Genomic DNA, 17115 nt, shown 5'->3' with positions numbered 1-17115 from the left:
TAGGTAATAATACGGCAGCTATTTAAACAGAAGTGGAACATGGTATATGGAAGGCTTATCCTAATATCACTAGCCACACCCTGAACGAGTCCATTTAGAGACGAGGGGGAAAACAACATTAGAGCATGTGTATGAAAATGAGACTGAAAACGAAGGGGCTCCATCATAGCTGGTTGTCTGAATGTGGCCATTTAGAGTGATTCTGGTTTGGCTTTGATCTTGGACACTCAAGTAGGGCCATGACATTAGATATGATGACATGTTATAATTAGTGGGTAGCTGTATCTGTAGGACATGCGCTATGTTGGTCTAAAACAGGGGAGTCGAACTCATTTTGCCCCGGGGGCTGCATTTGGTCTGCAACGAGGGCCGCACTGAAAATTCCTTGCGGTCAAAATTGAAAAGAATTGTCCTCCATCGTTTTTGGAATTTTCGATGCTCCCTACTGTCTAGTGATTATCAGCGAGCTGGACACTCAATAAACTATGAATATATGTCCATTATCATTTCTACACAGTTTTGATTTGGTTTTAGTCATTTTAAAGTAAATTGAGTCCGGTTCCCTCCCTTACATAAAAATAAACATTTGTTTTACTCAAAACACCTATATGTTTGACACTTCTGGACTAATGGTTGAACTCCTCTGAGAAAGATGGAAGGGAGGAGAGGAGCAGAGTGGAGAGGAAAGGGGAGGTAGAGCATGGTGCTTGATTCCCGCGACCAACCACACATACTGTAAAATGTATGCACGCATGACCAAGTCGCTTTGGATAACAGCGTCTGCTAAATGACATATATTTCTCTCTCTTCTCAACACTCCACACTTTCTCCTCAATCCACCCCTTTTCCTCTCTCCCCTCCCCTCCTCTCCAGAAAGCGTATGAGTGTTTGCTGGGTACAGATGTGATATGTGAAGACAGCCCTGACTGGGCCAGCTGTTATACCCCTGGAACCCTGTTACAGCAGCTCCACTCCTTAACGCAGCCTGTCCATTATGTACCCCATCACTAATTCATAGCACATCTTTTATTGATACACATACACACCCTTACGCGCAGATATGTGTGTGTGAGAATGTGAGTCACTCTCTGACTATGTCTGCGTGTGTCAGAGTGTGAAAGAATGCATATGCAGTGAATATATACAGTACCAGTCAAAAGTTTGGACACACCTACTCATTCAAGGGTTCTTCTTGATTTTTACTATTTTCTACATTGTAGAATAATAGTGAAGAAATCAAAACTATGAAATAACACATGGAATCATGTAGTAAGCAAAAAAGTGTTAAACAAATCAAAATATATTTCATATTTGAGATTCTTCAAAGTAGCCACCCTTTGCCAGCTTTGCACACTCCTGGCATTATCTCAACCAGCTTCATGAGGTAGTCACCTGGAATGCATTTCAATAAACAGGTGTGCATTGTAAAAGTTAATTTGTGGAATATCTTTCCTTCTCAATGTGTTTGAGCCAATTAGTTGTGTTGTGACAAGGTAGGGGGGTATACAGAAGATATCCCTATTTGGTAAAAGACCAAGTCCATATTATGGCAAGAACAGCTCAAATAAGCAAAGAGAAACGACAGTCCATCATTACTTTAAGACAGGTCAGTCCATGCAGAACATTTCAATAACTTTCTTCAAGTGCAGTCGCAAAAACCATCAAGCGCTATGATGAAACTGGCTCTCATGAGGACCGCCACAGGAAAGGAAGACCCAATTACCTCTGCTGCAGAGGATAAGTTCATTAGAGTTACCAGCCTCAGAAATTGCAGCCCAAATAAATGCTTCACAGAGTTCAAGTAACAGACACATCTCAACATCAACTGTTTAGAGGAGACTGTGTGAATCAGGCCTTCATGGTCAAATTGCTGCAAAGAAACCACTACTAAAGGACACCAATAAGAAGAAGACAATTGCTTGGGCCAACAAACACAAGCAATGGACATTAGACAGGTAGAAATCTGTCCTTTGGTCTGATGAGTCCAAATTTGAGAATTTCTGTTCCAACCACTGTGAAGCATGGAGGAGGAAGTGTGATGGTGTGGGGGCACTTTGCTGGTGAGACTGTCAGTGATTTATTTAGAATTCAAGGCACACTTAACCAGCATGGCTACAACAGCATTCTGCAGTGATACACCATCCCATCTGGTTTGCGTAGTGGGACTATAACAGGACAATGACCCAACACACCTCCAGGCTGTTTGACCAAGAAGGAGTGATGGAGTGCTGCATCAGATGACCTGGCCACGACAATCACCCAACCTCAACCCAATTGAGATGGTTTGGGATGAGTTGGACCGCAGAGTGACGGAAAAGCAGCCAACAAGTGCTCAGCATATGTGGGAACTCCTTCAAGACTGTTGGAAAAGCATTCCAGGTGAAGCTGGTTGAGAGAATGCAAAGCTGTCAGTGTTGAAAAAGTGGCAAAGGGTGACTCATTTGAAGAATATATTTTGATTTGTTCAACACTTTTTTGGTTACTACATGATTCCATATGTGTTATTTCATAGTTTCAATGTCTTCAATATCATTCTACAATGTATAAAATAGTAAAAATAAAGAAAACCCCTGGAATGAGTAGGTGTGTCCAACATTTTGACTGGTACTGTACATATGCACATATAGGTGTGTGCATGTGTTTGAGTGTGCCAGCATAAATGAATGCTTTAGTGCATTTATTATTCATCTACTCATGCTACAGGAGAAAGGCTGTATGGTTCCAGGATGGAAGTCATAGGTCAAAATAATGGATTCAGAGTTAAAGGATACAAGCAGTAATCATACAACAGACTAAAGTGGAGCATAACTCGGAGACACCTCAGATACAGAGTCCTTTTCCTAAATTCCACTCCTCTAAAATGCCTCCTGGTTTGAAAGTGTTTCACTGCTGTCTTGTCTAGACAACCCAAAACAGACCTTGAACATCCCACACACATTTGTAAGATGTGCTTCCGACTCTCCCGGTCTCACTCTCTCTCTCCCAAGCCCTGTTTCTCTTTCCTTCTCTCTTTCTTCATGAACTCTCACAGCGTCTCTCCCCTGAGCAAGCTGTTAAGTGCAGTCTACAAAAACCGCCACAGAAAGACCATTTGAGAAAGGCTAGGACACTCTGCCCCTCCCTTCTCTCTCACACACACACATTTGTTTTACTATCCTTGAAAGGACCAAACAATTGATTCCCATTCAAAATTCTATTTTCCCTAGCCCATAACCCTAACCATAAACCTAACCCCAACCCTAATTTTAACTCTAACCCCCTAAGCCTAAAATAGCCTTCTTCCTTGTGGGACCGGCACATTTTCTTTGTTTTACTATCCTTGTGAGTACTTCTGGTCCACACATGATAGTAAAACTAAACACACACACACACCTCTAGGCTAGCAGGGCAGAGAGGCACGATAAATACTACAATGACATCCAGGCCTAACGTATCAGTGGAGGAGAGCAAAAGAAATGGAGGAGAGGAGAAGAGAAAACGAAGAGGGGGGTAAGCGGTGGCGGCTCTGAATACAGGAATTATTCTTCCTCGTCTCACACTGTCACCACGGATTACTCTCACGCTCTCGGCTGGCTGCAGAGAGAGGGAGGGAGAGGTAGAGAGGAAGATGAAGAGGGGAAGAGAAAGATAGGGAGAGAGAAAGAGAAAGATATATAGAGAGAGAGGAAGAGAGAGGGAGAGAGAGGAAGAGAAAGAGAGAAGAAGGGAAAGAGAGAGAAAGAGAGGAAGAGGGAGAGAGAGAGAGAGAGAGAGAGAGAGAGAGAGAGGGGGGGGGGGGAGAGCAACCCACCAGTGAATGGAGGAGTGCTGGGGGGCAGAAATAATGACATTGCTCTTCTTTCCCTCTCCCTTGTTTTTCCTCAGCACCATACTCTTCAGCCTCAACTCATGTCACTTTCTCTTTTCTTTCACAGGGTTCCCTTCTTTTTTTCTCTTTTCTTTTCGCAGCTCAGCTAAGTGTGTTTCAGTGGTACAGAGAATGCACTCAGTGTCTTTCTCTGTCTCTAGTGAAGCAGGTTAGAACAGGACCCTGGGCTTCTCTGTCTCTAGTGAAGCAGGTTAGAACAGGACCCTGGGCTTCTCTGTCTCTAGTGAAGCAGGTTAGAACAGGACCCTGGGCTTCTCTGTCTCTAGTGAAACAGGTTAGAACAGGACCCTGGGCTTCTCTGTCTCTAGTGAAGCAGGTTAGAACAGGACACCGGGGGCAGGTGCCAAAATGAACAACTGATATTTTTCAGTGAAGTATACAAATGGTGTGTGAGGAGGACGGAGGGGTGCCCCCCTGCTGGTTAACCCAACAAGTGTGAGGAGGACGGAGGGGTGCCCCCCTGCTGGTTAACCCAACAAGTGTGAGGAGGACGGAGGGGTGCCCCCCTGCTGGTTAACCCAACAAGTGTGAGGAGGACGGAGGGGTGCCCCCCCCCTGCTGGTTAACCCAACAAGTGTGAGGAGGACGGAGGGGTGCCCCCCCCTGCTGGTTAACCCAACAAGTGTGAGGAGGACGGAGGGGTGCCCCCCCTGCTGGTTAACCCAACAAGTGTGAGGAGGACGGAGGGGTGCCCCCCCCTGCTGGTTAACCCAACAAGTGTGAGGAGGACGGAGGGGTGCCCCCCCTTGCTGGTTAACCCAACAAGTGTGAGGAGGACGGAGGGGTGCCCCCCCCTTGCTGGTTAACCCAACAAGTGTGAGGAGGACGGAGGGGTGCCCCCCCTTGCTGGTTAACCCAACAAGTGTGAGGAGGACGGAGGGGTGCCCCCCCGCTTGCTGGTTAACCCAACAAGTCTGTACTCTCAATGGTCTAAAGCCACGTCCCCAAAGTGCAAAAAGAGGTGAAGTGAGAAGTGCGTTGATGTGGTGTACGTGTGTGTGTGCGTTCGCTCCAGCGTGTGTGTATATAACCCTGCATGTGTGTGTGTATACTGGAACCAGAAGGGAGTAATGATTGATTGAGAAAGTGGGACCTCCTACCCCATCGTGATAATGTGGTGGTCTGCTGTGTGTGTGTGTGTGGGTGTGTGTGTTTGTGTGGTGTGCTGTGTGTGTGTGTGTATGTGTGTGTATGTGTGCGTGTGTGTGTGTGTGTGTGTGCGTGTGTGTGTGTGGTGGCCTGCTGTGGTGTGTTTTGTTGGTCTTGTGATGGATATCTGTGTGTTAAAACAAGACTTGGTAGAAAGGAACTCAGTCAGTCACATAATCGACCTGGTAGTTTCTGCAAATGGCTACAAGAGGCTGTCCAAGTCAAACAGGCGATAGGAGCGTCATCACCAGACTACAGTAGGGAACAATAGAGGTTTTCACAGCACTAACCAGAGGGTTGGAGTCTAGATTCTAGCCACGTGCCTTAATATGCCCAATTCATCAAACATTATGAAACTGACTTCATGAAATGACTCACATATACTGGCCCCAAGAGGAATACTCACGTGCAGATGCAATAAGTGAACTCTTTCTAGATATTCAGGCAGTAAAGAGTATTACTGTAAGATCAGATTGAAAAGCAGAATGCAAAACTAAGAGGTGTTTGTGTGTGTGGCAAAAATGTGTATAGATAGAAAGGCCCTCTGCCCTTCTAACCACTCTGTTTGTCCCTAAGTGGGACCCATAGACCTAACTTCATAGGTCCCCTGACAGGTCCCCAAACACACTGGAACTTACCACTCTCTTTGGTAGGGAGGAAATCGTCACTCCACACCAACAGATTACATCAACCGCTTGCTTTCTTCCAAACCACACACTGAGACACACACACACACACACACACACACACAGTGAGACAAACAGTAAGATACACACTGACACACAAACAGTGAGACAGACAGTGACACACAGTGAGACAAACAGTGAGGCACACAGTGAGACACACAGTGAGACAGACAGTGAGACAGACAGTGAGACACACAGTGAGACACACAGCGAGACAGACAGTGACACACAGTGAGACAGACAGTGAGACAGACAGTGAGACACACAGTGAGACAGACAGTGAGACAGACAGTGAGACACACAGTGAGACACACAGCGAGACAGACAGTGACACACAGTGAGACAGACAGTGAGACAGACAGTGAGACAAACAGTGAGACAAACAGTGAGGCACACAGTGAGACACACAGTGAGACACACAGTGAGACAGACAGTGAGACACACAGTGAGACACACAGTGAGACAGACAGTGAGACACACAGTGAGGCACACAGTGAGACACACAGTGAGACACACAGTGAGACACACAGCGAGACAGACAGTGACACACAGTGAGACAGACAGTGAGACAGACAGTGAGACAGACAGTGAGACAGACAGTGACACACAGTGAGACACACAGTGAGACAGACAGTGAGACAGACAGTGACACACAGTGAGACACACAGTGAGACAGACAGTGAGACAGACAGTGAGACAGACAGTGAGACAGACAGTGACACACAGTGAGGCACACAGTGAGACACACAGTGAAACAGACAGTGAGACAGACAGTGAGACAGACAGTGAGACACACAGTGAGACAGACAGTGAGACACACAGTCTCACACACAGTGAGACAAACAGTGAGACACAGTGAGACAAACAGTGAGACACAGTGTGTATCTTACTGTTTGTCTCACTGTGTGTGTGTCTCAGTGTGTGGTTTGGAAGAAAGCAAGCGGTTGATGTAATCTGTCTCACTCTATGTCTCACACACACACAGTGAGACACACAGTGCGACAGACAGTGAGACACACAGTGAGACACATAGTGAGACACATAGTGAGACAAACAGTGAGACAAACAGTGACACACACAGTGAGACACACAGTCACACACACAGTGAGATACACAGTGAGACACACAGTCACACACAGAGTGCGACAGACAGTGAGACACACAGTGAGACACACAGTGAGACACACAGTTAGACACACAGTGAGACACACAGTGAGACACATAGTGAGACAAACAGTGAGACAAACAGTGAGACAAACAGTGAGACAAACAGTGACACACACAGTGAGACACACAGTCACACACACAGTGAGATACACAGTGAGACACACAGTCACACACACAGTGAGACAAACAGTGAGACAGACAGTGAGACACACAGTGAGACACACAGTGAGATACACAGTGAGACACACAGTCACACACACAGTGAGACAAACAGTGAGACAGACAGTGAGACACACAGTGAGACACACAGTGAGATACACAGTGAGATACACAGTGAGATACACAGTGACACAGACAGTGAGACACACAGTGAGACAGACAGTGAGACACATAGTGAGACCAACAGTGAGACAAACAGTGACACACAGAGTGAGATACACAGTGAGACACACAGTTAGACACACAGTGAGACACACAGTGAGACACACAGTGAGATACACAGTGAGATACACAGTGAAACACACAGTTAGACACACAGTGAGACACACAGTGAGACAGACAGTGAGACAAACAGTGAGACACACAGTGAGACAAACAGTGAGACAGACAGTGAGACACACAGTGAGACACACAGTGAGACAGACAGTGAGACAAACAGTGAAACAAACAGTGAAACAAACAGTGAGACACACAGTGAGACACACAGTGAGATACACAGTGAAACACACAGTTAGACACACAGTGAGACACACAGTGAGACAGACAGTGAGACAAACAGTGAGACACACAGTGAGACACACAGTGAGACAAACAGTGAGACAAACAGTGACACACACAGTGAGACACACAGTCACACACACAGTGAGATACACAGTGAGACACACAGTCACACACACAGTGAGATACACAGTGAGACACACAGTCACACACACAGTGCGACAGACAGTGAGACACACAGTGAGACACACAGTGAGACACACAGTTAGACACACAGTGAGACACACAGTGAGACACATAGTGAGACAAACAGTGAGACAAACAGTGAGACAAACAGTGAGACAAACAGTGACACACACAGTGAGACACACAGTCACACACACAGTGAGATACACAGTGAGACACACAGTCACACACACAGTGAGACAAACAGTGAGACAGACAGTGAGACACACAGTGAGACACACAGTGAGATACACAGTGAGACACACAGTCACACACACAGTGAGACAAACAGTGAGACAGACAGTGAGACACACAGTGAGACACACAGTGAGATACACAGTGAGATACACAGTGAGATACACAGTGACACAGACAGTGAGACACACAGTGAGACAGACAGTGAGACACATAGTGAGACAAACAGTGAGACAAACAGTGACACACAGAGTGAGATACACAGTGAGACACACAGTTAGACACACAGTGAGACACACAGTGAGACACACAGTGAGATACACAGTGAGATACACAGTGAAACACACAGTTAGACACACAGTGAGACACACAGTGAGACACATAGTGAGACACATAGTGAGACAAACAGTGAGACAAACAGTGACACACACAGTGAGACACACAGTCACACACACAGTGAGATACACAGTGAGACACACAGTCACACACACAGTGCGACAGACAGTGAGACACACAGTGAGACACACAGTGAGACACACAGTTAGACACACAGTGAGACACACAGTGAGACACATAGTGAGACAAACAGTGAGACAAACAGTGAGACAAACAGTGAGACAAACAGTGACACACACAGTGAGACACACAGTCACACACACAGTGAGATACACAGTGAGACACACAGTCACACACACAGTGAGACAAACAGTGAGACAGACAGTGAGACACACAGTGAGACACACAGTGAGATACACAGTGAGACACACAGTCACACACACAGTGAGACAAACAGTGAGACAGACAGTGAGACACACAGTGAGACACACAGTGAGATACACAGTGAGATACACAGTGAGATACACAGTGACACAGACAGTGAGACACACAGTGAGACAGACAGTGAGACACATAGTGAGACAAACAGTGAGACAAACAGTGACACACAGAGTGAGATACACAGTGAGACACACAGTTAGACACACAGTGAGACACACAGTGAGACACACAGTGAGATACACAGTGAGATACACAGTGAAACACACAGTTAGACACACAGTGAGACACACAGTGAGACAGACAGTGAGACAAACAGTGAGACACACAGTGAGACAAACAGTGAGACAGACAGTGAGACACACAGTGAGACACACAGTGAGACAGACAGTGAGACAAACAGTGAAACAAACAGTGAAACAAACAGTGAGACACACAGTGAGACACACAGTGAGATACACAGTGAAACACACAGTTAGACACACAGTGAGACACACAGTGAGACAGACAGTGAGACAAACAGTGAGACACACAGTGAGACACACAGTGAGACAAACAGTGAGACAGACAGTGAGACACACAGTGAGACACACAGTGAGACAGACAGTGAGACAAACAGTGAGACAAACAGTGAGACAAACAGTGAAACAAACAGTGAGACAGACAGTGAGACACACAGTGAGACAGACAGTGAGACAGACAGTGAGACAGACAGTGAGACAGACAGTGACATACAGTGAGACAAACAGTGAGACACAGTGAGACAAACAGTGAGACAAACAGTGACACACAGAGTGAGATACACAGTGAAACACACAGTTAGACACACAGTGAGACAGACAGTGAGACAGACAGTGACATACAGTGAGACAAACAGTGAGACACACAGTGAGACACACAGTGAGACACACAGTGAGACAGACAGTGAGACAGACAGTGAGACACACAGCGAGACAGACAGTGAGACAGACAGTGAGACAGACACACATACGGTAATGTACATATATACAAAAACCCAGTGCTCCATGTGATGGCAGAGGCAATGTTTTCTGTACCACGATAACATCAGATGAGAGGTGGAGCTCCTCCAAAACCAACACGCAAGAAGGTGGAATCAACCGGCCAAATCCCTCCAATAGCACACGGCAGTAGATCTAATTAATTCAATCATAAACTTATGTGGACTGCCATCCAACAATGTGATAAATTACTTAGAACACAAGGACCTGGTATACACAGGGCCTGGAGGCGAGTCACATACTTCCTGGGTTTGGAGGGTCACACACACTGTTATGAACACAGAGCACACGCACACTGAGTGTACAAAACATTAAGAACACAATCCCTTTATTGAGATGCACCCCCCTTTGCCCTCAGAACGGTCTCAAATCTTTGGGGCATGGACTCTGCAAGGTGTTGAAAGTGTTCCACAGGGATGCTGGCCCATGTTGACTCCAATGCTTCCCACAGTTGTGTCAAGTTGGCTGGATGTCCTTTGGGTGGTGGACCATTCTTGATACACACGGGAAACTATTGAGTGTGAAAAACCCAGCAGCGTTGCAGTTCTTGACACATTCAAACCGGTGCGCCTGGCACCTACTACTATACCCTGTTCAAAGGCAGATACATTTTTTGACTTGCCCATTCAACCTCTGAATGGCACACATACACAATCCATGTCTCAATTGTCTCAAGGCTTAAAAATACTTCTTAACCTGTCTCCTCCCGTTTATCTACACTGATTGAAGTGGATTTAACAAGTGACATAAATAAGGGATCATAGCTTTCCCCTGGATTCACCTGGTCAGTCTATGTCATGGAAAGAGCAGGTGTTCCTAATGTTTTGTACACACGCACACATAAACATGCTTGTGCGCTCACACACACACAGTGTGTGTCCATTATTTTTGGATGCTGATAATGCTATACTGTAAATATTAGCGTTAACATGTGACGGCTGGTTGACAGAGGTAGTTGCATGTCTGACACACAGTAGATACCAGTTCCATTACAATGGCTCTATTAACATAGGTCAGGGCTGGATCCTGAACGTGGCCACCAGAAACACTGACCTGACACTGTCTGAGGACAAAGGCTGGGTTATGTTATACTGGGGTTGGGCTGAGAGTAGACCAGGGCTGGAATATACTAAACTGCGCTGGGCTAAGAGAGGGGTCCTCCACACGGCTTCAATGGAATTCATGTTGGGTTGGCACCATTAAGCAAAATCACATCTGCAACATTATGATACTAGGACAAAACTAATTCCTGGAAGAGTATGTCCAGGAGTCAGTGTGGGGGCTTCCTGCCCCACCTCCTTATCTCCCACTCTCTCTCCATCTATCCGTCTCTCTATCTGTGTCACCTGCCCCTGGCTGTGGCGACAGTAGGTCTCTGGCTCTGCGTGAGAACTCAATCTGTGTGACTGCAGGCTTTGTTCTGAGCGTGAGCCTGAGTGTGTGTGTGTGTGTGTGTGGTTGTGTGTTGAGGGAGAAATGTCAAAGAGGGTGATTTGTTACATCATCCAGCATTCCAATTCCCTCTGTGTGTGTGTGTGTGTGTGTGTGTGTGTGTGTGTGTGTGTGTGTGTGTGTGTGTGTGTGTGTGTGTGTGTGTGTGTGTGTGTGTGTGTGTGTGTGTGTGTGTGTGTGTGTGTGTATGTGTGAGTGAGAGAAAGCCGGACAGAGAGATAATGTGTGTATGAGTGAATCCTTCAGGTCTATGCCAATGGGGCCTACAGTATGTCTAAGGATGGGGAAAGGGAAACTGGGCCCTGCACGTGGAGACACTCTCTAAGCTATACACCATCTGGCCCTGCCCATCAAAGGCCTCTCTCTCTATGAACTTAACACACATACACTTTCTCTACATTACAGTCAGCCATCAACCAGACGTCCATATTAGATTAGCCTCCATTACGTCCCAGTTATTCCCTGCTTGAAGCTTGGTGCCACTGTCACACATAGACACAGGCCACATCCCAAATGGTACCCTATTCCATATAGTAGGGCCCATAGGCCTCTGGTCAAAAGTAGTGCACCACATAAGGAATAGGGTGTCGTTTGGAACGCATTCACAGTCAGACAGAATGGATGTGCATGTCTCAGACTCGGCTCCAGTTGACCCCCTCCAAACAATATTTAGCCCATTCCTCTATGTCTCCCTCCCTCAGGAAAGGGTTAAGTTCATGTTTATAGGAGGGCCCAAGGCAGCCAAAAATGGGGGTAGATTGGATGCAATGTGATCAGTAATGAATTTTGCGTTGCATTAGAGGGGGCTGTAGCCGTAAAGATGGAGGGATAAGCGCCAACTACAAGTGTCCAGGAGTCAGCCCTTAATCTAATGACGAGCAGAGTCATAGACACAAGCAATTATAGCGGGAAGGAGAGAGCGAGAGAACGAGCGAGAGAGGAGGGGGAGAGAGAGAGTCCATTCCATGTGACTGCCAGTGCTGCTGCAGGGGCCTCTCTAAATGAATAGGTCCAAACAGCATTATGTCGTAATAGACGGGCAATGAGAGCGAGAGAAAGAGAGGGATTTCAGAGTAAGGGATGAGAACAGGGAGAGAGAGAAGGGTGAGAGAGAGGGGGATGAGAGGATGGGGGGTAGTTGGTGCTAACACACATTAGAGCCTTGTGACCCTTTGCTGCTCCCAGTGGCAGTCTCCTCTCCCTAAGAGAAACCCCTCTACCCCTCCCATAAAAATTGAAGGACCTCTTGTTCAGGAGAGGAAGAGCACCACCACTTTAAAAATGAGTTCAACATTTGGACTGTCCGAATGGCTGACACACACACACGAGTGTACATCCACACACTTTCTGCAAAACCAAACAAGCGTGATTAAGAGTAGCAGTTGAAGGAGAGTAAATGAAAGTTCACACAAAGCTAAGTAAATGAAGTTGACCACTATCACATTTCACTTGAGAGAATAAACGGTCAGTAAATTGGTGGATAGATTGAAACCATGAAATGATTAATGATGACAAATTATTATTGAGTGTGCGTCCGTGTTTGTGTGCACACGCTGCATGTACACTACCGTTCAAAAGTTTGGGGTCACTTAGAAATGTCCTTGTTTTTGAAAGAAAAGCACAATTTCTGTCCATTTAAAATATCAAATTGATCAGAAATACAGTGTAGACATTGTTAATGTTGTATATGACCATTGTAGCTGGAAACGGCAGATTTTTAATGGAATGTCTACATAGGTGTACAGAGGCCCATTTTCAGCAACCATCACTCCTGTGTTCCAATGGCACATTGTCTTAGCTAATCCAGGTTTATCATTTTAAAAGGCTAATTGATCATTAGAAAACCCTTTTGCAATTATGTTAGCACAGCTTTAAACTGTGGTACTGATTAAAGAAGGAATAAAACTGGCCTTCTTTAGACTAGTTGAGTATCTGGAGCATCAGCATTAATGGGTTCGATTACAGGCTCAAAATGGCCATGCAAGAAATAGCCAAGAAACTGAAGATCTCGTACAACACTGTGTACTACTCCCTTCACAGAACAGCGCAAACTGGCTCTAACCAGAATAGAAAGAGGAGTGGGAGGCCCCGGTGCACAACTGAGCAAGAGGACAAGTACATTAGAGTGTCTAGTTTGAGAAACAGACGCCTCACAAGTCCTCAACTGGCAGCTTTATTAAATAGTACCCGCAAAACATCAGTCTCAACGTCAACAGTGAAGAGGCGACTCCGTGATGCTGGCCTTCTAGGCAGTGTTCCTCTGTCCAGTGTGTGTGTTATTTTGCCCATCCTAATCTCTTCTTTCTATTGGCCAGTCTGAGATATGGCTTTTTCTTTGCAACTCTGCCTAGAAGGCTAGCATCCCGGAGTCGTTGCTTCAATGTTGACGTTGAGACCGGTGTTTTGCAGGTACTATTTCATGAAGCTGCCAATTGAGGACATTCAGAGACTTGTCCCGAAGCCACTCCTGAGTTGTTTTGGCTTTGTGCTTAGGGTTGTTGTACTGTTGGAAGGTGAACCTTTGCCCCAGTCTGAGGTCCTGAGCACTCGGGAGCAGGTTTTCATCAAGGATCTCTCTGTACTCTACTCTGTTCATCTTTCTCTCAATCCTGACTAGTCTCCCATTCCCTGCTGCTGAAAAACATCCTCACAGCATGATGCTGCTACCACCATGCTTCACCGTAGGGATGGTGCCAGGTTTCATCCAGACGTGATGCTTGGCATTCAGGCCAAAGAGTTCAATCTTGGTTTTATCAGACCAGAGAATCTTGTTTCTCATGGTCAGAGAGTCTTTAGGTGCCTTTTGGCAAACTCAAAGCGGGCTGTCATGTGCCTTTTACTGAGGAGTGGCGTCCGTCTGGTCACTCTACCATAAAGTCCTGATTGGTCAACTGCTGCAGAGATGGCTGTCCTTCTGGAAGGTTCTCCCATCTCCACCGAGGAACTCTGGAGCTCTGCCAGAGTGACCATTGGGCTCTTGGTCACCTCCCCGACCAAGACCCTTCTCCACCGATTGCTCACTTTGGCCGAGCGGCCAGCTCTAGGAAGTCTTGGTGGTTCCAAACTTCTTCCATTTAAGAATGATGGAGGCCACTGTGTTCTTGGGGACCATCAATGCTGCAGTTTTTGGTACCCTTCCCCATATCTGTGCCTCGAAACAATCCTGCCTCGGAGCTCTATGGACAATTCCTTCGACCTCATGGCTTGGTTTTTGTCCTGACATGCACTGTAAACTGTGCGACCTTATTTAGACAGGTGTGTGCCTTTCCAAACCATGTCCAATCAATTGAATTTTCCACAGGTGGACTCCAATCAAGTTTTAGAATAAGGCTGTAGCGTAACAAAATGTGGAAAAAGTCAAGGGGTCTGAATACTTTCCGAAGGCACTGCATGTGTGAGATGATGTGTGCGTGCGTGTCTGTGTATGGGTTAGTGTATGTTTATGACTGACCGGTAGCAGAGCCCACAATGTCTCTGGATGGTGACTCTGACATGGCATCTGCCAGCCTCTCTCTCAGCCCCTCCTCGGTGGATTCCACCGAGCTCATGTGACGCAGGCCAAAGCTCTCTGGCCAGCTGCCACACACCTCCAGCAGGGTCACACTGCGGTCAAACGTCCCTGGAACACAAACACCACCATTAAGGGACGGTCAGCACAACACAACCACACACACAGTCAGTAGAAACCCAAAACATGGTCAGTTAAGGTATACAAAGTAGAAATTAGATATATGATCTGTTAAAGTGCACACTGATCAGTTTAACCATACACACAAAATACAAGCAAGAACCTTCTAATAGTCAGTATAATGGCATTCTCGCTACTGCACACTTAGTCAGTCCAACCACATACACCACAGTTATTCCAAATACACAACCACATTCACAACCACACACTAAATCCATATAACCACACAGATGGTCAAGTGGAGTACTGACATCAAACACCTAAGCTGTGTTTGAATACTCATACTAACCGCACTAACCCTACTATTTGTGATGTACATTGAGTATGTAGTATGCTTATTGGTTTTAGTATGGATATAGTTAGTATGCCAAACGTTCCCGGATGTCGTGCTACATTCCCCCAAAATTGGAAGAACACATGCAGTGGACACGATTCCCGTGCTTTTAGGGCCCATAATGCAATTCTCCAGAAAATGGACGTGGTATCACAACATTTTCAGATTTGAAGAAAATGGCGGAAAATATGCAGTCAAAGTCTCACGAGAGCGGATACAAATTCACTGCTTTAACTAATTATGACAAATTTTAAGAAAATGTTGAGCAACGTAATAAAAAAGTAATGACTTTTCAAATAAGTTACACGTTATGTTGGCTGTCAGTTAGCAACGCTAGCCTTACGAACTGCATAGCATTACAGCAGTTGCTTGTATGTACCGGTATGTTAGTTAGCTACCTAACGTTAGTTGGCTACTAGTACATCGAACTTGCCAGTATATTAACTATATGCTATCCAACTAACTACCCAACATTTATTGACTTGATTGACTTTATTTTTTATCTAAGTGGTATAGTCGTTGTGTGTTCTCAATGGACACTGTTAAAGATGTCTAGTTAGTTATTTGTTATGCTAACAAGCTAGCAAGAAGTTGCATAGCAACAGCATCAACTTCCAGTAGACAGGTGAAGTGCTAGTACACTCAACTGAAAGAATACAATTTGTATACAGTACACTAACATGAACTTATAGTATGTATATATACAGTTGAAGTCGGAAGTTTACATACACTTAGGTTGGAGTCATTAAAACTCGTTTTTCAACCACTCCACAGATTTCTTGTTAACAAACTATAGTTTTTTTTAAATTTTATTTATTTTTTATTTCACCTTTATTTAACCAGGTAGGCTAGTTGAGAACAAGTTCTCATTTGCAACTGCGACCTGGCCAAGATAAAGCATAGCAGTGTGAACAGACAACACAGAGTTACACATGGAGTAAACAATAAACAAGTCAATAACATGGTAGAAAAAAAAAGAGAATCTATATACAATGTGTGCAAACGGCATGAGGTAGGCAATAAATCGAATAATTACAATTTAGCAGATTAACACTGGAGTGATAAATCATCAGATGATCATGTGCAAGGAGAGATACTGGTGTGCAAAAGAGCAGAAAAGTAAATAAATAAAATCAGTATGGGGGGTGAGGTAGGTAAATTGGGTGGGTAGTTTACAGATGGACTATGTACAGCTGCAGCGATCGGTTAGCTGCTCGGATAGCAGATTTTTAAAGTTGTTGAGGGAGATAAAAGTCTCCAACTTCAGAGATTTTTGTAATTCGTTCCAGTCGCAGGCAGCAGAGAACTGGAAGGAAAGGCGTCCAAATTAGGTTTTGGCTTTAGGGATGATCAGTGAGATACACCTGCTGGAGCGTGTGCTGCGGGTGGGTGTAGCCATCGTGACCAGTGAACTGAGATAAGGCGGCACTTTACCTAGCATAGCCTTGTAGATGACCTGGAGCCAGTGGGTCTGACGACGAACATGTAGCGAGGGCCAGCCGACTAGGGCATACAGGTCGCAGTGGTGGGTCGTATAAGGTGCTTTAGTAGCAAAACGAATGGCACTGTGATAAACTGCATCCAGTTTGCTGAGTAGAGTATTGGAAGCTATTTTGTAGATGACATCGCCGAAGTCGAGGATCGGTAGGATAGTCAGTTTTACTAGGGTAAGTTTGGCGGCGTGAGTGAAGGAGGCTTTGTTGCGGAATAGAAAGCCGATTCTTGATTTGATTTTGGATTGGAGATGTTTGATATGAGTCTGGAAGGAGAGTTTGCAGTCTAGCCAGACACCTAGGTACTTATAGATGTCCACATATTCTAGGTCGGAACCGTCCAGGGTG

At 45.6% G+C, this 17115-nt stretch overlaps 1 protein-coding gene across 4 annotated transcripts in view; it reads right to left on the bottom strand.

Moving 5' to 3' along the window:
• LOC139548865 (BCAS3 microtubule associated cell migration factor-like) overlaps positions 1 to 17115 on the bottom strand; it is a 325394-nt gene that overhangs the window by 15747 nt on the left and 292532 nt on the right. For 3 of the 4 annotated variants that reach the window (XM_071358765.1, XM_071358766.1, XM_071358767.1), the window contains one exon: positions 14704 to 14871. The exons of the other annotated variant lie outside the window; for it this stretch is intronic. In XM_071358765.1, the coding sequence (XP_071214866.1) occupies positions 14704 to 14871 (168 nt within the window). The remainder of the gene's footprint in view (positions 1 to 14703; positions 14872 to 17115) is intronic. 4 annotated transcript variants of the gene reach the window in all.

This window comes from Salvelinus alpinus, chromosome 22, assembly GCF_045679555.1.
Source record: "Salvelinus alpinus chromosome 22, SLU_Salpinus.1, whole genome shotgun sequence".
Lineage (NCBI taxonomy): Eukaryota > Metazoa > Chordata > Actinopteri > Salmoniformes > Salmonidae > Salvelinus > Salvelinus alpinus.
This window is presented reverse-complemented; position numbering and strand designations above follow the sequence as displayed.